This window comes from Daucus carota, chromosome 1 (genome assembly GCF_001625215.2).
Source record: "Daucus carota subsp. sativus chromosome 1, DH1 v3.0, whole genome shotgun sequence".
Taxonomy (NCBI): Eukaryota; Viridiplantae; Streptophyta; class Magnoliopsida; order Apiales; family Apiaceae; genus Daucus; species Daucus carota.
The window spans coordinates 48861734-48885113 of record NC_030381.2 but is presented as its reverse complement, the minus strand read 5'-3'; the positions used below and the strand labels follow the sequence as shown (position 1 = coordinate 48885113).

Below are 23380 nucleotides of genomic sequence, written 5' to 3'. Positions count from 1 at the left end.
TCATCAACATGCTTGTTCCACGAAGTGTGAGTTGTAATAGGAAGGAATAACACTAGAGGTTCTTCAGAATCTTGCATGATAGTTATGGTAGTATGATATGGGCACGCTAATGAATAAATAAATAAATTACCAGTTTTGGTATCATATGGAGCAAAAAAGTTTGATATATTCATACAGGTTTTAGCCACATGCAGTAGTTTGCCATTGGAGTTTCCTGTTACTATATTACTATATTTAATATTGATACAATCAACTAAAGGGAAAATTAGAAAATTTTAACAAAGAACAAGGAAACGTAAGGGAAAAAATATAAAAAAAATATATTATTTTGATGATATTTTATTATTTTTTCCTAACCAATAATTCATTAATTTAACTAATATAATTCATAAATATTCAATATTCAATATCTTGTCTTTGACTAAAAGTTTAACTTTAAAGAAAATATATTTAAATTTATAGACCATTATTTCATGACAATAATATCACTCATTTGTTACTTTTAAGATTAATATCACGTGTCATGACATATTGAAAATTCAAATAAACATATCTTATCATGAGCAGCAAATAATAGTCAACAATACCGGTTGAGTGATATGAATATATATACCCATATTCTCCTATTTTTTTTAGCAATGACTGACCTTAGATTGTTTTTAATGTTTTTATTTTTCAATTAACTAAACATCAAAATAATAATATGTTGATGTATCATATACGATATTTCAAAATTAAAATCAGACTTTATAGTATGTAAATTAGATTTTCTTTCTAGCATGGTTTGGATTTCCTTTGGCTTCTTTCTCTCTATCTGTGTATATATAGTCTATATAGATAGCTCAAATTCATTGCCAATTTCATGTTTAAAAACACACTATATCAATCTATAATCAACTTATGTTGCTAATATGGCTAGTTCAAGAGCGCTCTTTTTACCTTTATTTGTTCTTATTGCTCTTGCATTTTCTTTTTCTTCCACACATTGCAGGAAGGCACTGAGCATTCATAAAAAGCAAACTAATCCTAGGCATGAAAGTGTCTGAGCATATCACCATGCTGACGAGCCTGCTGCATTAACTACAACACCTAGAGAAAGAGTTCTATGCCTAGGTTATTGTCAAAAACCTTGTTGATCATTAATTCACATCTATCAAAAGCAGACGAGATCAATCTGTTCTATGCCTAGGTTATTGTCAAAAACCTTGTACGTATTCAAATTAGGTGACTGTGTATTGCTAAAAGATAGATGATGCTTCTTATTTGTACGTATTCAAATTAGGTGACTGTGTATTGCTAAAAGATAGATGATGCTTAACTGTTAATAATTATTCAACAAAAACTGTGCTGAATAATTATTCAACAAAAACTGTGCTGAATTGTGCTGATGAATGATGCTGGGCAATGCTTATTCAACCAAGACAGCTGGGGAGTGATTTCTACATATAGATGTTGCTTGGCTGGAGATGATTATTCGAGAAAAATAAATACTCAAATTTTGGGCTTTGCTAATACTTTACAAACTTCACTAAATATATTAATTAATAATTATTAAAAATAAAATATTTTCATATAAAATCTAATGACTAAAAACTTGCTTGATACTCCCTATGTTTTAATATATGACGTTTGACTTTTTGGCACACACTTTTATGTGCTTTTGACCGGGTAGTTAAAATTATTATTTTCGAATTTTTTTTTCAAAATAAAAATATGTAATCAAAATTTTAATTCACAAAAAAAATTAATTAAAAATAATAATTTTTATTACCCGGGGGTCGTTTGGTTCATGGAATGGTATGGGGTTGGATGATGTATCATTCTTGATATCATGTGTTTGGTTGAGTGATGGAATGAATAATATATTGAATTTAAATATTTTTAAATTATTATTTTTTTATTGATGAAAAATAATTTTATAATTTTATTTTATTCAATTTTGAGTTGTTGATTTAATTTTGTGTCAAGCATTTGATGTAATTGTATATAAAATAAAAATAATTTTGATTCCTCATACCCATGTTCCATACCCACCTCCCCCTAAGGTATCAAAAACTCATACCTTGGGGGTTTGAGGTATGGGTTTGGACGAATAAATTTTCCAACCAAACATCAAGTATCGGTTTGGAATGAACCAAACCCATACCTGATACCTGAAAACGCTGAACCAAACGACCTTAAAGATATGTGCCTAAGTCAAAAGTGTTATATAAAAAAATAAGGGGAGTACTTTACATGTCCCTTTTATTGTTGGAGCAGTCAAATTGACTAATTGTTGGCCAACTATTAAAAATATTTATTTGTTGTTTTTGAAAACCAAAAGTCACATATTCAAATAGATTGGATTTTCTTTTTGATATTTTTTTTAATTTTTTTTCAATTATATAATATATATAAATTTCAGTTAAAATATAGTCAATTTGACTAGTCAAAATTCAAAATGGACATATATATTGAAACGATGGTAGTATAAAAGTATACTTTTATATTGAAATTAATTCATCAAATTGATAATATTGATGAATGGTCATCGAGATACGTAAGGAAGGCGCAAGGAGTATTTAATGTTAAGTGTATTTTATAAATTCATTTATTTGCATTTTTAAGATTTCATATAGCACTTTTTTGTGTGTATAATTTATTATATATTAATTAATAGGAAAAAGTTATATGGAGTCATTTTATTAAAAGACCTTGAAAATGATATATGTACCTAACACATATTTTGCACAATAATAATATATTTTGTGATATTGCTTATAAATTTATAATCTCCAAAATCTCAAATGAAAAAAATTCTATATAAAATTCAACCTTATATAAATATATAAATAAATATATATATATTTTTTGAAACGCCTTATATAAATATATATATATATATATATATATATATATATATATATATACTTCTATTTTTCAAAAAATATAGTTTTAAGTGAATTTATTAAAAAAAACCTAAACTGATATAAGAAAAAATCTTAACACTTTCAATAGTTACGGATCTTTGCAAGGCGTTTTGTCTTTTTCTTGAAAATCTCCTTAATTATAAAATAAGAAAAATCATAAAATATAAAATATCATACAGACATGACAATAGTTTTATGCTATAGTAAAATATTAAGAAAAATATATGTTAAAAAATTGAAATGTTCAATGACATATAAAATATATTAAATAACTAAATAATTAATAATTTAAGATATATTGATTTATGTGAGAAATTTATATGCAACATTACTCTTGTATAATTAAAATATTACTCTACTGCAAATAGAAAAATTATAAGAATGAAAAAATATTGTAAATTACTATTAGTTAATATATTTATAGTCAAACAAAGAACAATATAAACGAAAGGAAGAAACATAAACAATATTTTTCTTCCTTACGTGTTCAAACGGTGTATTTTCATCTTTATCTTTACGTGTTCAAATTGTGTGTTCGAAAATATAAATAATTTTTCAATAACTGCGTTTGAAATAACATACAATCTTTTGTCCTGTACTGACAGCTCACAGACTCAACTGAAAATAATGTAATAGTAACAACAATTGCTTCTACCTGTAAACTTATGTCAGGTTAGCTCATAACAATCATCTTACTCAATTATTATCTTCAATACTTAATGCCATTTAAAAATTTTAAAATCTAAATTTCCCCAAACATGTGATTCAAAGTTTCACAAATTGTGTGATTTCAGGCTCATCCTTGAGCACACGGTAGCCACATCCAGCTCTCTATATCTAATGGTTGGGTGGTCTGATGTCATGGTAAAACAGAACTGTATATATCTCTTCAAGCTCATCTAGTCGGCCTTAATCTTTAAATAAACACGTAGTAGAGAGATAGAACTCTCTGGCCCTCTTCCCGTCTATCTATATAGATAGCTCGAATTCAAGGCCAACAATATAATAAACTCCTTAAATTACAAATTTACCCCGCAAAGGACCCCTTAAATATTTGAAAAAACCCTACCTTCAATTTACCATCAAGTAAACGTTAAGGTCTGAAATTGTAAAGCAAGCCTTTTGATATTTACCCTCCACAAATCTGTGTCTCATCATCAATTCTTGTATCTATACATACATCTACTCAAGACGAGAGTTTTGTGGGGATTGAAGATCGAAATTGGGTAAGTATACATCTTAATTTTAATAAAGGGTTCAAGATTTGATGTGGTGAATTTAAAGTTTTGTTTGTTTTGTGTTCAAGTTTGAATTTTTAATTGGTTTTTGTTGTTGTAGGCCTTTTGAAATGAAACCCCTGTGTGAATCTGTAGAAAAGGTGATTTCAAATGATGATCTTTTAACTCTGATTCTGTTAAGAGTCCCAGCAAGATCACTTTTGCAGTTGAAATGTGTGTCAAAACATTGGCTTTCTCTTATCAGTGCTCGTCTATTTTCGATCCTCCGTAATGCTATTCCTCTCCGGGCCTCTGCATTGTTCCTTCAGCTCCCCCCTTCCTTTTATGGTGTACCTTGTGAGATCAATTTTGTTCCGTTAGACGATACCACCTGCATTGCTAGTTCCCCCTTTAGAAACCTCACTTTTGCAAATGATCCGGGGAATATTTCAAGAATACGTATTGTGCAGTCTTGTGGCGGGCTATTGTTATGTTCTTCTTGCCCATTTTGTACCTCAATTTCGGAATTTACACTATACGTTTACAATCCGACTACCAATTACTTAGTTACTCTTCCTAAACATTGGCCTGCTTATTATACAAGTATTTTTGCTTTTGATCCATCAAAGTCACCTCATTTCAAAGTTTTTGTCTGCGCTTCACCACCTGAATTGTCTACTGATCAGGGACGGTTTCAGATTTACTCCTCTGAAACGGGGTCTTGGAAGGCCTCTGGCCACGCTTTTAATTTTACATCCAGGGCTGATAAACTTGCTTGGAGAAATGGTGTCTATTTTAATGGGTGCATCCACTGGATAGGTAAATTGGAATATGGTTGTTCCTATTTTAATTTGGATGAAGAAAGGCTACACACAATGCCAAGACCTCCCGTTGGTCAGATTTTCGATGTTGGAGTTTCTGAAAACCATTTGCATGTTATTGAGGTTCATTCTCATGATTATACCGTCCAAGTGTTTGAGATGAAGAATGATTACTCGGGCTGGATTGTTAAGTACAAGATTGATCTTTCTTTGGTCTGTCAAGTCTTTCCAGAGATGACCCGTAGTCGTCATTTATTTAAAATTCTCTCACTTGTTAGAAGAGAAATCTGCAGGGAGGATTCTTTTTTGGTATTTAAGATACCTGGTAAGGTTATACGTTATAATCTTGTGGATAAAAGTTTCAAACCGATATGGGATATTCCTGCATCTGATCCTCTGACGAGACCTCGCGGAGATTATAAAGCTTATCAGTACTTTGAATCTCTCTCATATGTGTAACTTCTGCTTTCCTATGTGGTGAAATTTTAGGCAGACTATATGGAGTCAGCAATGTAATAATGTGAATATGTGATTGCTTCACCTAGCTGAAGCTTCAGTTATATGATTCAGTGAACTTCAATATTTGTAAGTTATTTCAGTTTGTTACAATAAGCTGTTAGTTTTTGCAGACTATATTGCTTGGTTATATGGTTTTAGTAGGTAGTAGCAATGAACATTATTTCTGGTAATATGACGTTATGGATGCTGATCTTTTTATAATTAAACCTGTTGTTCTTCATGTTTTATATCAATTGTATTAAATTCAAGAAACTTTACACGAATATTGACTTCAACTTCCTTCCTACCCGTGGTTTTGAGATAATCAAGGCAGTACATCGTCAGATTTAAAATGGTACAGAAGGGACAGGTTTTGTGCATCATTAAGGCTATGAAAAAATTAATGAAATAGCGGTACAGCGTCTAGCATTCCAATCAAAATTCTATTGACATAGGGTTCTGCAGAATATTTTAATCGTAATATATGTTCTTCGTGTATCTATTACTTTCAAGATGTTTTTTGCAGTCTTCTGATTATGCAGTTCTAGAAAATAAGGTGTTGTCCTTGTTTGAAAGTTAATAAATTAAGTTCGATTGTTAGTTACCTCTCTGATGAACATATATGTTTGACTTTATTTTCGAGTACTATCTGTTCTAATAAGCCTCATTTACACCTTAGTATAATTGTTTGCAACTAAAAATTGGTTCACCCTTGGCTTTTCCCTATACATTTATGTAATTTAATGTTTATTTTGCTAACTAACTCCAACTAGGTAACCCAGTTACCAAACGGTTTTAACCCAAGTTATAGAAGCAGTGCTGATAGAGCTTCACTTGCCCAACTCTCTCTTCAGGATGGTAACTTCTACACGGGTTTGCTAATTCCTTCTCTTCCGGTACATAATTAGCCTAGCGCTAATTCAAAACCTGATTTCGTTTATTCTAAAAAATCAAAAACTTGATTTCTTCCTGAAGATTCCTTCCAATTTACTTCATTTCAAAAAAGTTTAATCAGTTGTTCTAAAAATATATTGTCTCTTTGATTTGATCTTTTTTTGTGGGTTAATGCTTCATCTGAATCTTGAAAAGATGTTGATAGTTGTAACTTATAAGGTACTACATTATTTGAGTTATTTTGAATATTTACTTCCTCAATGATTGTTCTTTATTTATTAATATATTGTTTTATTTACAATTCTAATTTTATTAGACTTCTTTATATACGGATTCTTATTTGTTTGATATTTTTTTTGGACACTAACTGTTTGTTGTAATGTCCTAAGAAAAAATTGTCGTATAATAGCAGGTATTCAATGGAAGATTCAAGTTTGGGAAATTGTATCTTATTGCAATTGTATAAATGAACTTTGGTAGATGAACAGCTTAATAAATTGATATTATCTAATGATATATGGATTCTTATACGTTTGATATTGTTTTTGGGACACTAACGGTTTGTACTTTGTTGTAATGTCCTAGAAAAAATTGTTGTATAATAACAGGTATTGAATGGAAGATTCAAGTTTGGGAAACTGTATCTTATTGCAATTGTATAGATGAACTTTGGTAGATGAACAGGTTAATAAATTGATGTTATCTCATGATATATGATGATTTTTACCTTTCTACTTCCCAATGCACTTTTATATATGTAAGATATTCATGGTCAACAATTTGTTGAATATTAAACAAATTGGTTTTTGCTATTCACAACTCACTTTTTCTTGTTGATAGTGATTCACATTATGCATATGCCAGGTAAGTCTAAGTGCTTTTAATCATATTAATCATGTATTATTATTTAGTTTCTCTTAAAACCCGAATCATATCTATGCTTATGTTACAGTTTCATTATTGATTTTTGTGTTGTATATTTCCCAGCAACTTTACACTCTCAAACAGGAATTCGGTTTGGACAATATACTTGATGGTATGATTGTATTGATAGGAATTGTGCCTTGCCTTTAGAGGTGTGACATCGTACTCTCATACTATATGTTCAGATTTAGAGTTTTTTATTGGACAAGGTAATTTTAACTGAAATGCGACTGTATTATCTATGTAGAAGAATTTAGAGCACTTTAGGTAAAAGATTTCCAGCACTCACCCTCTGTATTACAGGAAATTAGCATTAAACTTGACTGCTGCTGATCGTGCTTCCTTTATTAGCATGTTTTTCATTGACTTGAGATGAAAATTGCAATATGCAATCAGTACACCAGATTGGCTACAATCAGAACCAAATTAAGGTATTTCGCAGTTTACCTGTCATTTCATTTTGTTTTTGTGTTCTTCGATTATTTATACATGTTTCTAAATATATATTTTAAAACCCTCTTGATGTATTTACTATTCTTTTGGGTTCTTAAAGTATTTGTTAGCATATCTTGATCAATATTGTGTTAATGACTCACCTATAATTGAAGGGTCCTGTTCCCTGACAATTGATTGTCAGGGAACAGTTATGTAACAATCTGTTTCTCAGCCGTTGGATCGTCGATCCAACGGCTGAGACAAAAAGAAAATTTTTTAACGTTCCGCGCATATTATACGCGGATAGCTGGGGCTCCGCGTTATTTTTACGCGGATACATCATAGCTCCAAGATCCAAACACATCTCTCGCTGCAAGCTGTCCTGCGACACCAACTCGCCACCACCGATTGCGCCGCTGTTCAACCCCCAATCAATCGTGACTACAAGCTTTGAACCCACTTCATCCTTCTTTCAGCCCCATTAAGTTACCCACAGCTCCGGCAATATATCGCCGCCGCGAAATCAACGCAAACCACCGCCATTAACAACCTCCGTTTTCAAGCAGTCAACCATAATCACATCAATATATACACACACGGATTAACCCACTCCGGCTTCGTTTCTATCTCCGTCGCCGGCTCAGCGGCTCAGCAGTGATGGGCAAGAACAGAGGGTGAAGGGAGGTCGAAGTGTATGTATAGGTCAGTCCGCGTAAAATAACCGCGGATCCGTTGCCTTCCGCTGAAAATATGCGCGGATCGATTAGAATTTTTTCTTTTATCCCAGCCGTTGGATCATCGATCCAACGGCTGGGAAGCAGTGTGTTGGTTAACGTTCCCTGACAATCAGTTGTCAGGGAACAGGACCCTTGATTGAATATATGTTGTGTAGATTTGGTTATGGTGTTCACAAATGCTAAAGAGGTTAAAAGGGGTAGATCCGGATGGCTTATTGCCACAATCACTAATTATTATTTTATTTTTTTATTCACTCAAAAGGCCTAGAATTACTTTTGTCAAATTTATATTATATGTATAGCAGACCCTGGAATTGGTGGTGTTTAGTTGTGATGGCATTTGTAGCAACTTACGTTTTTTCTTTTCATTTTAGAATCAAGATTTCATACAGGAAATGTGATGCACACAACTTCGTCATATGTCTAGGAAATTTGTTGATGCAATCTTCCTTGCGCGAATTATAACTTGCTGAAACTTTAACTATCACTCTGGACTTCCCTTTCATTGTCATATTGGCACAAGGAAATAATTTAAACAAACATTATTTGGATGACCAGTACATGCCTAAGGTACCCCAACCCAAGAAAGGATCAGTAGTGCAAAAATTACCTATTATAATCAAGTAATAGATTAGCTTAAAACCGTTACCTGATATTGAGCATATCATAGGTTAAGTCTCTACTCTCCTCTTTATTTTATAAAAGGTGAACCTACCAACCAAACTCAATGAGCCTCTGGGGCATCACTCACAATCTTTGATACAGAATTTTGTGTTGTGTTTTGAGGCTAAAATCTTAATATACTAATTAAATTATACTTTCTAATAAAATACCAACTAAGTTGGTAACGGGCTCTGTTTTTCTAATTAAAAAAGTTATAGTTTTTTAGACACTGCTATTTTACATAACTAAAAGACTTTTGACTGTGCTGAATATGACATTATTCTTTAAAGAGGGTGTTAGAACCCATGTTGTACGTCAAAAATGTTTTTTCGTATGTTGATGTTGGCATATCAAAGTTCATTATTTTTTACAGGTTTCTGCTGTGTCCACTTTAAACATCAGAATTAAGTAAATGACAATGCATATTGCACGATACTTGCTCAAAATGTTGTCCATGGAGCAACTTATCTGTACACTGTTGATGGGATTGCTAATCTTCCTCCTCATAAACTGTGAGTGATGCAACTCTATTACTCAAAAATAAAAGATTTTTAACCACATCCTAGCATGGCGTCCGTTCTTGTTTAATCCAATATTATATTTTAATATAATGAGAACCATTTTACATGAATTTCTAACATATCAGAAAAAATGTAGCTATACAGTAGAGATATTATATCTTAACTGTTCATGGATATTATTAGTACTGTATATTTATTAGTAGTTTAGTTCAGTAGGGATTATCTTTCTGATTACTGAAGCAGATTAACAGAAGGTAACTTTGATTTCTTTAACATGAATGTTTTTTATGCTGTTGTAGTTGTTGGATTTGTGATTGCATTCTCTAATATGAATAGAAAATCTAAAAGGTCATCGACGGATTTAGAAAATATGCGACCTTTCATTTCTTCCACTTCAAAGGACCAGGGTACCAACTTTCTTCATTCAGTTTATTACACTGGTAAATATATTTAAAATGTGTGCTTGACTACGATCTCGATATTATAGTTTTTATACAAGGACCATTGTGCTTCTTAGTGCTGGTGCATAGTTATTTAATCACTTCTATTCCTCTTGCTTGGACCTCTATATATAAATTCTGTATAAGGATTTGAGAATCAGTCACTGCATGTATGATTCCAAAATAAATTATTATCAAGATAAAATATTATAAAACATCCTGCATAATGTTGATCCCGTTGATTTTTAACACAAAAAACTGAACTTTTCCTTGCTGTTTGGCTAGCAGGACTCTAATTCTGATTTCCATGCTCAAACAAACTATGAAGAAAAGGTTTGCAGGCCCGTAAAACTGTAAAAGTAAAAAAGAACAGATAATCTTAAATTTCAAATAATTATTTTGCAAGCAAAATAAATCTCAAATAATTTTAGTCAAATAGACTCATCGCAGCAGATTGATAGAAAATTGGATCCCAGAAAGACTGCCATTTTGGACTATATTACATATAAATAATTTTTATATTAATATATTTATTGCCGTACCCGTGCCCTACGCCATTTCCCGTCACCGTATCCGTATATGTTCCCATACACGTCTCCGTGTAACATAGATGTGAAGGATTCTACATTTGCTTCACTGCTGCTTTGAGTCCTGAGAAGCATAATTAAGTTGCCAATCAAGGATATAGGGAATGCATTTGACTCCAGAATAAATACCATAAAGGGCACTGAGGAGAAGTTGAGCTTCTTCCTCGCATGTATCATGAAAATGTAGGTCAAGTCATTTTACAACTACAATGTTAAGATATCAACAAAGGCTGGACAACTACAACTAAATCTGATTATTTATACAAGCTTGGTCCTGTTTTCTAACCTCTTTTTTTTTTTTTTTTTTTGACAGATGTTTCCTAACCTCTTATGCCAAATAAACATCGAATCTTTTTTTTTTGGATCAACAGGACTCTTTGTTGTAGCACGATGGTATGACTTTTTAGCTCACTATGCGAAGTTAACACGCTGAATGTTCTGTCTTCTGTCTCAGACTATCAACCGGACTCTTTTCGTTGTACCTCTTCCATCTCAGACTACTATGCGATGTTAACACCATGAACGTTATTTAGGATGACTTTGTAGTTGAGGAAGGCTCGATGAATATGAAGAGGTGCTGGTGTAGATGTCGAGATCAGTCCTAGAAGAATGATGCTATGGAATAAACAGTTGTTTTTGTCTATATTGCCTACGATACTGTAGCCTGAAAGCTTTTTTGAATGCTTCATTATCATCTCCAATGGTTTTTCCCCCCTATTTCTTGTTATCCGAGACAATCTGTTCGTACTGAAATACCTAGAAATTGGAGATTGTACCAATTGGAATATGAACTACTTTTACAAGTGTAATTGAAGCGTACTTGGAATATGAATATGAAGTTGATTTGTTTGTAGGATATTGAGTTGTTTTCATAGATAAATTAGATTAGATATTTCGACATATATTCTACTGGTGTGGAGCACAGGCATATTTCCTGGAATTTTAGGAAGTGGTGTAAGTATTAAACCTTTAAAATTTTATGAGCGTCTCACTAACTTTCCGTTTCATCAAAAATTTTATCCTCATATCTCACCATGCTCTTATGAACTTGGTTAGAAAGATATTAATTTTCATCCCCTGTTCTCTACCTTCCTTTAACTTAAAATTGCAGATGGAGTTTTAATGTATATATGATGAGTTGGTAATATTGATACGAACTACCAATATTCATTCGATAGGGTTAAGAACATCATCAGGATTCAGGGTTGCCTTCAAAGCCAGAAAACCTCGATTTTACACCAACTGGTGCAGATTCTGGTGGATCAAGTTATTCAACCTGAACCACCGGAATCATAACACCGTATTGAAGTCAAGTAATACACAGATCCCCCTCAGTCTCTAAGGCTGATGCACAGTATCAATAACATAATAATGATTCCAAATTACATTGTCGAACAATAGCAGCACCTCATAGGCAGTAGGCCTTTTTTTTTTTTTTTTTTGCTATAAAGGATTATATTAACAAGAAAAGGATTTCATACAGAATAAAAGGGGCATGCCCTAGTCAAAAGGAAGTAAATATTACTAATACAACTCCTCTATATACAGGTAATCAACAGCTAAACCTAACATTAATCTATACCAGTTATAATACTAAACTAGGGTCTTACTCTGGCCACATTTTGATTACATCCATTGGCGGAGCCAGGATCAAATGTATAACGGGACACCATAACCCTAATCACATAGTTCAGCTGGGGGCACCTGTTAATAATACACGTGGGACCCACTAAAATATAGTTGTTTTTTTGAAAGTTGGAGGGGCACGAGCCCCCGGGTGCCCTAATGTGGCACCGCCACTGATTACATCAGTACGCCCCATTTGATAATGCATGCGGTGGTTCCGCTCTCTCCACACCTGATAGATGGTAATGTTAAGAACGAGAGTAGCCAATTTAACTTTCCGTCCCACTGAGCTGTTTCGAAGCACTCCGCCTTGAGTGCATTCTCGTCAATCTTGAAAATAAGAAAAGGGACTCTGAAATACCACATTCGAGACATAACTGCATCCCGCAAATGAATGATAAACTGTTTCAATCTCAGTACCACAAATCACATAAGTCGGATAAACATTAATACCAAACCTGTTCATTCTTCCTTTGGTGAGTAGTCTTTCCTTTAGAGCCAACCACATTATAAGGAATGCCAGTCCATATGAAACAATGCTGGAAAATTCCCAGAAGTACGAGTGCAGTTCCAAATTTGACCCAGCAAAACGTTAGACACATGGGGCCCATCCCAGGTGATTGCATCTACCTCATGAACTTGAGTATTATGCATATTCTGCTTTAACTCTAAAAAATCACAACGGTTTGAACTTGTCAGTAGGCAAATGCCAGTATGCAGACAAAAGTTGATTTTTGCAAAAAGATTTGAACGAGCATTTAAGACTATGCTTGCCTGATATTGCTGCAATAATAGAACATTGTTAATCCAGGGGTCGTGCCAGAGAAAATTTTTTTGACTCCCTCCCTATCTGATACCGAATATAATTTCTGGCTGAGTCCCTAGCATTCAAAATCTTTCTCACACACTAACAACAACGATAACTTTGTCGTCCAGAAAGCTTTGTTAAGAAGGAGGTCTTTATTAAACCAAGAACACCAAAGACTAGTGTTATTTGGTTGGATAATTCGCTATAACTCATTGTACATAGCAGCAGTGTCCCACTCACCCAAATTCCGAATGCCCAGCACCCTTTCTTGTTTTGGCACGCAAGACTCCACCCAAGCAACCTTATACTGGCATTTCTGATTTTTTGTACCTCCCCTCAGACATTTAGCAAATTTGTTTGATTAATCTTCAAAATACTCTTTGGAAGAAACAGGTAAATCGACCAGAACCCTTGTATGCTTGAAAGTACTGATTTTAGCAATTGAAGTCTACCAGAATAGGCAAGAAAATTAAATGTCCATACATCAACTCTGTGACAAAGCTTTTTAACTAGAGGTCTGCAATCAGTTGCATTAAGTTTGCCAGTTATCAGGGGAAGTCCCAAATAAGAGAAAGGAGTTCACCACGATTGAACCCTGTAAATGCAAGAATATTCTGAACCACCTCAAGCCGAACATTTCCAAAAAATAATTACTTTTCTGCAGATTTGGTTCTAAACCTGAGATAGATGAGAAAACGGTAACATTACAGAGTCCACAGTTGCAAAACAACAAAACGTCATCTGCAAAGGTGATATGAGAAAGATTTCTCTAGTTGTGTTTATAGACCTCTGCAGTAGTGAATCTTTTGATGCAGACCGTAAGAATCTCCTTGTCTGATTTCAGATGTCAGCTTTTAAGGTGCAGCGAGCAGGGCCTCTAAGTTGATGATAATCTTCACAAAGTGCTTGAGAAACCACATTGTTGTCACGAATCGATCTCTTAGGAATGAAGGCTGTTTGATTATTAGAGATAAGCCCCGGAAGAACCTTTTACATTCTGGCAGCAAGCAACTTAGAAATACATTTGTAGATTACAATACAATAAAGATATTGACCTAAAATGTGACATTTTTATAGGGTTTGCCTGCTTAGGAACTAAAGCAATAGCTAAATTAACAATGCGAGGTAGATGGAGACTGGTAGAGAAATAAAGAACAGCTCTCAAGACATCTTCCTTAATAATGCTCCAAGCTGCTATAAAAAATTCTACCGTGAATCCATCTGGTCCTGAACATTTCTTCTTTGCCATATTTCTCAACACATTCCATATTTCTTCACGATAAACCCAAAGATTAAATGTTGGGGAGGTCAAGATCCTCAGGGATTTTGTCAACATTGACTGATCTGCCCTGAGAATTTTCAAAAAAATTTACTGCAACATTAGAAACACCCTCATGAGTTCTGTGCACAGTGCCCATATCATCCTCAATCAAGAAGATCTTATTAGTATTCCGTATCTCCTTTTTCCAGCCATCTAATTCGTGATTTTTGACAGAGCAGCTCCTCTTCATACAAAGTTACCCCTGAAGCTTCATACAAAGTTGGAATGGCGTTGAAATCCCCTAAAACACACCAGGGCATATCCGAGGGGCCAACAAAATTACTAAAACAGCCCAGGTCCAATTCTCAGTATAAGTGTGAAGCCCGTAAGCAAATGAAACTTTGAATCACATATTTGGGGAAATTTAGATTTTAAAATTTTTAAATGGTATTAAGTATTGAAAATTATAATTGAGTTTGATGATTGTCATGAGCTAACCTGACATAAGTTTACAGGGTAGAAGTAATTGTTGTTACTATTACATTATTTTCAGTTGAGTCTGTGAGCTGTCGGTACAGGACAAAAGATTGCATGTTATTTCAAACGCTAAGAGGCACAGTTATTGAAAAATTATTTATATTTTCGAGCACCCAATTTGAACACGTAAAGATAAAGATGAAAATACACCGTTTGAACACGTAAAGATGAGAAATATATATTAATGGATTATCAATTTAAAAATAATTTTAAAATATCACAAGAAGAATATTGTTTATGTTTCTTCCTTTCGCTTATATTGTTTTTTGTTTGACTATAAATATATTAACTAATAGTAGTTTAAAATATTTTTTCATTCATATAATTTTTCTATTTGCAGTAGAGTTATACAAGAGTAATGTTGCATATAAATTTCTCACATAAATCAATATATCTTAAATTATTAATTATTTAGTTATTTAATATATTTTTTATGTCATTTAACATTTCAATTTTCAACATATATTTTTCTTAATATTTTACTATAGTATAAAAATATTGTCATGTCTGTATGATATTTTATATTTTATGATTTTTCTTATTAATTGTAATTAAGGAGATTTTCAAGAAAAAGACAAAACGCCTTGCAAAGATCCGTAACTAATGAATGTGTTAAGATTTTTTCTTATATCAGTTTAGGATTTTTTTAACAAATTCATTTAAAACTATATTTTTTGAAAAATAGAAGTATATATATATATATATATATATAAGGTTGAATTTTATATAGAATTTTTTCATTTGACATTTTGGAGACTATAAATTTATAAGCAATATCAAAAAATATAATATTATTGCGCAAAACATATGCTAGGTACATATTTCATTTTCAAGGTTTTTTAATAAAATGTCTCCATATAACTTTTTCGTATTAATATATAATAAATTAAACACACAATAAAGTGTTATATGAAATCTTAAAAATGCAAATAAATGAATTTATAAAATACATTTAACATTAAATACTCCTCACGCCTTCCTTACTTACCTCGATGGCCATTCATGAATATTATCAATTTGATGAATTACTTTCAATATAAAAGTATACTTTTATACTCCCACCGTTTCAATATACATGTCCATTTTGACTAGTTAAATTGACTATATTTTAACTGAAATTTATTTATAATATATAATTTAAAAAAATTTTAAAAAAACATCAAAAAGTAAATTTAGTCTATTATAATATGTAACTTTCTGTTTTCTAAAACAACAAATAAATATTTTTTAATAGTTGGCCACAATTAGTCAATTTGACTACTCGAAAAATAAAAGGGGACATGTAAATTGACACTGAGGAAGTACTTCCCTTTGTTTTTTATATGACACTTTTGACTTAGACACGTATCTTTAAATTTGTTGACCGGGTAGTAAAAATTATTATTTTTAATTGATTTTTTTTTGTGAATTAAAATTTTGATTACATATTTTTATTTAGAATTTTTTTCAAAAATAATACTTTTAACTACCCGGATAAAACACTTAAAAGTGTGTGCCAAAAAGTCAAACGTCATCTATTAAAAAACATAGGGAGTATCAAGCAAGTTGTTAGTCATTAGATTTTATATAAAAATATTTTATTTTTTATAATTATTAATTAATATATTTAGTGAAGTTTGTAAAGTATTAGCAAAGCCCAAAATTTGAATATATGTGGTTAAAGTCACTTCCAAAATATTTATTTTTCTTGAATAATCATCTCCAGCTAAGCAACATCTATCTGTAGAAATCACTCCCCAGCTGTCTTTGTTGAATAAGCATTCCCCAGCATCATTCATCAGCACATCACAGTTTTTGTTGAATAATTATTCAGCACAGTTTTTGTTGAATAATTATTAGCAGTTAAGCATCATCTATCTTTTTAGCAATACACAATCACCTAATTTGAATACGTACAAATGAGAACATAAAATTGATAAATGATCTTTTGTAAAATAAGTTACAGAAAGCATATTAGCTATCATGACAATCTAGTGACCAGAGACTTTCTGGGAGAGCATATTTACTATCATGGGAGAATAGTGTCGAGTCCCAAAGCTAGGAACAGATTGATCTCGTCTGCTTCATCCAAAGTTGGAATGGCGTTGAAATCCCCTAAAACACACCAGGGCATATCCGAGGAGCCAACAAAATTACTAAAACAGCCCAGGTCCAATTCTCAGTATAAGTGTGAAGCCCGTAAGCAAATGAAATTGCCATATTCTCATTTGAGTCCAGTTTCGTGATTATACAAGAAATTTGCTGAGCAGAAGCATTTACAACATGACTCTCCACAAAACATTGTCCCAGCCCAACCATATACGACCACTAAGATGGTGTTCTTAAATAGAATCCTCCCTCTGTTTCTGCACTTCTGTTTTCTAGCAAAGCAATCATAGATACTTTATTTACACTAATAAAGTCCTTTACCTGGGGTTGTTTATTATTTAGACGCTGAATGTTTAAGTAGCAAAAATCAATTATCATAAAATTGTGGTAATTGTGGGGAGGATATCCCCAAACCTGCAGCCCTGCGTAACTTCTTCATCTGAGAATTGCTCAGTTTTGACCCATCCGCCTTCTTCTTCAAATAGTATTCAATGGCGCAGGAGATTCATCCGAGTAAGTAGAAGGAGAAGAACCTGTTAACTTTCTTTTGACCACTGTCCAACCATCTCCATCAGAAGCATAAACAGCAACTGTGTTCTTCGAGACATTCTTCTCGTTTACTTCTGTTTTCTCCACCTTATCATGGCATTAGGCCATATGACAGAGTGAAACATTAAATTGTAGTAGAAAGTTACACACATTAACAAAAAACAGAATATAACAGAAGTTTTGAAGTCTGTTAATTTACAAAATGATTCTCGGATTTGTTATGAGGTTCATCATAATAACTTTGTAAGTTTTAATACATGGAGATGTTCTGCATTGAAACAGAGCCAACATCTTCAGACTTACCCAAATGTACCAATTACTCTGGTCTCCTCTCCAGTGTCCCATCAGGCTGCACCTTGCTAAGCCAAAACCTCCAACCTATCATGACAAGAATCGAGTTGAAATTATTGTGCAACACCCTAATAATATTCCATATTTTTAATTAATTTCTTGATTGACCAAAGTAAAAAGGCTATCAAAAATACAAAAACTAGAGCAATAAAACTATCAATTGATCAAAGTAAGCAAAGTTATTGTCAGGAAAAAACCTTTATACAAAAGAGATATTTTTACTGCCTACTTAAAAATACTGAATATTCGAAGCATGTATCTAGTCGTTGGTGATCTTAAGTCTCAACAGATAGCCTCCACCAAAAAATGCTATTAAACAAGAATTTAGAAAATAATATTACCTGTACATCTGTACTTGGTAATTTCCGTTGCTTGACAGCAGTTGTCTGGCGTTTTCAGAGAACTCCCTGTGAACAGACCCTTAATCTCCTTCAGCCAAGAACTTAGCTGGAGAAAATCCTCTGGTAGCCAGGTTCAGTTCTGCCAAACTAAACCATCTTGGTGGTTTTCCAAAAGCAGGTGATACTCAACTAATGAACAACCAACATGTTAACTGCAATTTTAGGATTCTCACAGTGAAAGAGCCTGAATGATTCCAAAGACAAGACACTTAAGTGAAATCAAATTTCTCAACTTAATCAAGAAACTCAATTTAAACCTTCATCCAAAAAATTGAAGCAAAGATATTGAAGTAGCACAGAAAGGTAAAAGCAACAGAAGCAACACTACAAAAAAGAACCCTTTTGAATGAATCAAGAACATAAATATAACAGCAACAACTCAGTAATCAAGATTCCACCAGCCTACAGTAGCCTATATTAATTTACCCTGTGCTTAGCACAGGCATATTATTATTTTATGAACTAGGGGGAAAATTAAAACTTCGGAAATATGGCTCACGATCTTAATTTTAACTTACAATTTATCCTGATCTCTCACCATGCTCTTCATATGAACTTATTTAGTAAGATCTCAATTTTAACTTAAAATTGCACACAGAGTTTTAATGTATATATGATGAGTTGGTAATATTGATACAAGCTAGAACTATTCATGGTAATGACAATTGGATTTAACTTTACAAGTCATATATATGATATAAGGGTAAACAACTAGATTACATATTGCACAAACACCTCATTGGTACATATCTTGATCTGTATCTATGTCAGAAGTCAGAACTATGAATCAAATACACCACTGTATACCTATCTTCGACCCTGCCCACGGGGCATTTTCTTAGATCCAGTATCTTCGACATCCTTTAGCTGATAGAAGTGAGGAGCTGCATCAATCAGCCACTCTGGTTTGATTTCGCTCACCTGCCGCATGTACTCTTTAGTTGTCAGAACTAATTCATGGTATACAATCCATCTTGTAAGTACCTGTGCTAAACCTGAACTAGGATGGATATGCACAGTTTGAGGATGTTTTAAAGTTGTGTAGGATCGATTTTTCTGCAGCCTTGCACAGTTGGGAAAGTAGGCTGATGTTATGGCTTTCCTTATAGCTTCCAAATCACCCGAACTTGACATCACTTCAATTTCAACCCTCTCCAGTAACCCTTCCAACTGATCTCGGATATCTCTGGCACTTTTCATGCTCCGGACCTGAATGTAATTCTCATAACACCACTGAGTTGAGAAGTTGGTTTCTTTTCAAGAATTGTATATCCTGAATAATGCAATACGGTCTCCAACATTATCCATATAAAAATTCATTCGTGCATTGTCAGCATGAACCTGTTTGTCCTTTGGACGATAAAAGATTGAACCTCCAATTGAAAGCATCGCAGCAATTGATATCATCTCATCAGAGCATCTATACTTTTCAGAAGCAACTATCATCTTGGACAGCATAGGATCAAGAGGAAACTCAGCCATTTTCCGCCCCACCTTAGTTAACTCGCCTTTTTTGTTAAGCGCACTCAATGCAAATAAAAGCTCCAGAGCTTTCAATAAAGATGCTTCTGGTGGTGGATCTATGAAATCAAAATTCACCAGGTCATCAATGCCAAGGCTCTTTAGGTTGAGAACAACATTTCCAAGGTTGGTTCGTTGTATTTCGGGCACAGTATTATCTTCCAAGTCATTTTGATAGTTGTAGGAAGTATAAAGTCTAAAACACTCCCCGGGACCTGTCCGACCAGCCCGTCCAGCCCGTTGATTTGCTGATGCTTTTGAAATTGGGGTAACCAGTAATGATTCCATCCCAGAACGAGGACTGTAAGATTTCATTTTCACAAAACCAGGATCAATAACATATTTGATCCCATCAATTGTCAATGATGTTTCTGCAATATTTGTGGCCAGGACAACCTTCCTTGCACTTTTCGGAGTAGGTTCAAATATTTTTGCCTGCAGCTCCGTCGGAAGGTTTGCATATATTGGGCATATAATCAGCTCTCCTATTTTTGTTCCTAACCCCCTTGTCCGACGCTTAAGAATCTCCTCAGCCATCTCAATCTCCTCCTGACCAGTGAGAAAGACCAATATATCACCATCTCCAAGGGATCGAGTCACGTGAATTTGAAGAGCAGTGACTATTGCTGCATCCAAGTAATCCGCCTCTGGCCCTCTTGTGTAATTTATTTCAACAGGAAACCTCCTTCCCGGTATGTTGAAAATTGGAGCACAGTCGAAATAATCACTGAATTTCTTGGCATCAAGAGTTGCACTAGAGATAAGCAACTTAAGATCAGGACCAGATCTTGCTATATCCTTAATAATAGTGTTTATTTGTAAATGTATTAAAAAAACTCATAATTTAGGATAATATTTTGTACGTCAACTTAAACAACAATCCTTATACTTGTTTTTATCCAGAGATTCATGACATCCAGACTTTTTGTTCACATATTGTCCTAGTCCTAGACTTGGCTGGACTAAACCTAGACCGGCAATATGTAGGACCTGCGAGAATATCAAGATGACCAAATATTTATTATTATTTACAATTACATTGATGAGTTTATCACAAAATACTGCTTGGAATTAATTCATAGACATCATCACATCACTATTCCCTGCATTAGGTAAAAAAATAATCTGTTTTACATGTTCATTAGGAATATAATAATCTTTAGGCGCGAGTAGAATTGCAGATTTCACGGATGAGCCTGACATAATGGTTGCCATCTGGCAGTTCGTTTCCGACCCAGGAACCAACAACATTCAGGAACGAAAGATTAGCCATAGTAAGGCACCAGATCTACATGAATGAGTATTATGATTACAAATATGACCTTTTAAAATATTCCAGAATATATTAGAGTATATTTGATCTCTTGACAAATAGCTTGGAAAGATGTGCTTAATAAATCATTTGAAAGAGTTGCATTTTAAAATCTAAATGGACAATTCCTTTAGAGCAGCATGTCATCATATCCAAGCTAGCATCAGATGATCAAGACAATTACTTTGAAGACGTTATGAAAGGCTTGCTAATGACTACTTGAGCAAGTTAATGTCTAAAAAGAATCAATAAAATCAGCATTTCTCTCTCTGTAATAATATTCTTTAACAAACAACAGTTTTATTATTAATTTCGAAAAACAAATGCCTTGCATATATATACCTGATCAAGATGTAATAAGCTCAAAGAGATTGTTACGCAACCATCCATTCATACACAGTGTTGTGAAAAGCGCAAATCGGTTCTAAGCGGTTGAAGGACCTTCTAGCGCTTAAGCGGTAAAACGGACGCTTAAGCGGAATTTTAAGCGGGTCAATAAGCGGATTAATAGATTATAATTAAACATTTAGTTATAATATTAATATATATATAATAATATTATGTTATGGTAGGAATTTAAATTTTTAATAAAATATATATTTTTAACTTTTTACTAGAATTATAGTTATATAATAATAAAAAATATTTGAAAAATCAAAAAAATTATGAAGTCAACATCATTTTGACCGCTTAACGACCGCTTACTAATCCGCTTAATTTCCAAAAACGCTTAATTACCCGCTTAATACAAAATCGAAGCGTTTTTGGGCCGATTCCGCTTAAGCGGCCGCTTAATGCGCTTTTTACAACACTGTTCATACATGACGAAATGAAGGTCCAAAGACTAACTATATATGAAGCTGAATACTATTTTCAATAAACATGAAAGGAGAAAATGTTGAGAGCAAATAAGTTTGCCATTTCATTTTATAGGTTCTTTTAAGTACAATATGTCACACAAGCCTTTAAGGTAATTTAGAATACCAAACATCAACCAGCTCCATAATAACCATTAATATACTTAACAATTCGCTAATGATTGGATTACCATATATAACATTCACAAGCTTACCAGTTTCTTTTGTTGGTTCATAGACTTATTTGCCCAACCATACTCCTTGCTCGACCCCATTTCATCGAATTCGAACTACTGATTGCACCAATATTTTCTCCATTAAGTTACTATCACTTTAATTTTATACTGGCAGAAATTTGATATATATGCCTGTTTCCAACTTTCTCCTGTATTTTTGCTACGACTCTCAAAAAAATAATGGACGTCATGAAATAGGTTTTCAAGATGGTAATCAAAAATACATATTCACTTATTCAGTAGGCACCATTTTTAGTAAAGGTTGGTGCACAATCAAAAACTTTGATGTGTGATAACTAACCCTAAGCACTGACAGGTCTCAACGAGAGTTGACTCTCAGTCCTAGCTAAGAGCCTCCAAAGTTTTCAGATCTACAATTTTTCTTCATCAATTAAGCCTTATTCCTTCTCACAGATTCACCTTCATCTTGTTTTATCTCTTCACATCACCATATATAGTTATTATTTTCCTTAAATAATCATTCGAGGATTGCCGCCTCCTTTTTGATTGATATTTATGATCTTAGTATTTTTTTTTATTTTTGATTTTGTCTCTTTGACAATGATTCAATTGGTGATACTCAAAGCCCGAATAATCAAGGTAGGGTAGGGGTGAAAATCGCAAAAAATCACTATTTATAATGGAAGATTGCCTATATTAGGAGGACATTTGCCTCAAATTAATTGGGAGAAGGTCAATTGTGATACGAGTGAATTCAAAGGATGGTGTATGTTGTATTTTTGAAGCTATTGCAATCTTTTTTTGTTCCAAGAACCCAATAAGATGGCTCTGTAACAGATTGCTTCTTCCAAAGCACCCCCTTTGTTGGGCAAGCAATTAAATATCCGCAAACATAGCTTGTTATTTATTTATTTAGTTCTTTTATTTTCTTATGGACCATGTTGTATGAGTTTCGAGTTTTGTTCAGTTTTTTAATCAAATGCATTATATTTTGTCCAAAAAACTTTGATGTGATATATATACACACACATACAAAAGTTAAAAATCATATATAATCATGCATGTTCAGAACATGTTTTGTAACTTGCACAAAATATTTTGCAGAATAATACATTTTACAATGTTTTGCAAAATTTTGCTCGCAAAACTTGCATAAATTTTATTTAATGAAATAATGGTCTTACAAACATATATTTTATAATATTTTCAACACATAACCGACATGG

General features: G+C 33.1%; 1 protein-coding gene and 1 pseudogene across 3 annotated transcripts; one reads left to right on the top strand and one right to left on the bottom strand.

Annotated features, from left to right (window-relative positions):
- Positions 1-3830: 3830 nt before the first annotated feature.
- On the top strand, positions 3831-11499 carry LOC108196735 (F-box protein At5g07610). Of its 3 annotated transcripts, none has more exons than XM_017364158.2 (5): positions 3831-4135; positions 4248-5532; positions 6219-7694; positions 9472-9610; positions 11101-11499. In XM_017364158.2, exon 2 carries the CDS (start codon positions 4258-4260, stop codon positions 5404-5406), a length of 1149 nt encoding a protein of 382 aa, XP_017219647.1. In that variant the 5' UTR covers positions 3831-4135; positions 4248-4257; the 3' UTR covers positions 5407-5532; positions 6219-7694; positions 9472-9610; positions 11101-11499. The 3 variants fall into 3 exon arrangements, with proteins under 3 accessions (XP_017219647.1, XP_063941919.1, XP_063941918.1); XM_064085849.1 differs by having other exon boundaries at positions 4248-7472; positions 7567-7694; XM_064085848.1 differs by having other exon boundaries at positions 4248-7694.
- A 7540-nt stretch (positions 11500-19039) lies between these two features.
- LOC108223880 (pre-mRNA-splicing factor ATP-dependent RNA helicase DEAH1-like) lies at positions 19040-22232 on the bottom strand (annotated as a pseudogene).
- Between the last annotated feature and the right edge of the window lie 1148 nt (positions 22233-23380).

Bases quoted from the DNA above. Each gene is read 5' to 3' on its own strand.
- LOC108196735 (XM_017364158.2), top strand. From the start codon at position 4,258: ATGAAACCCCTGTGTGAATCTGTAGAAAAGGTGATTTCAAATGATGAT.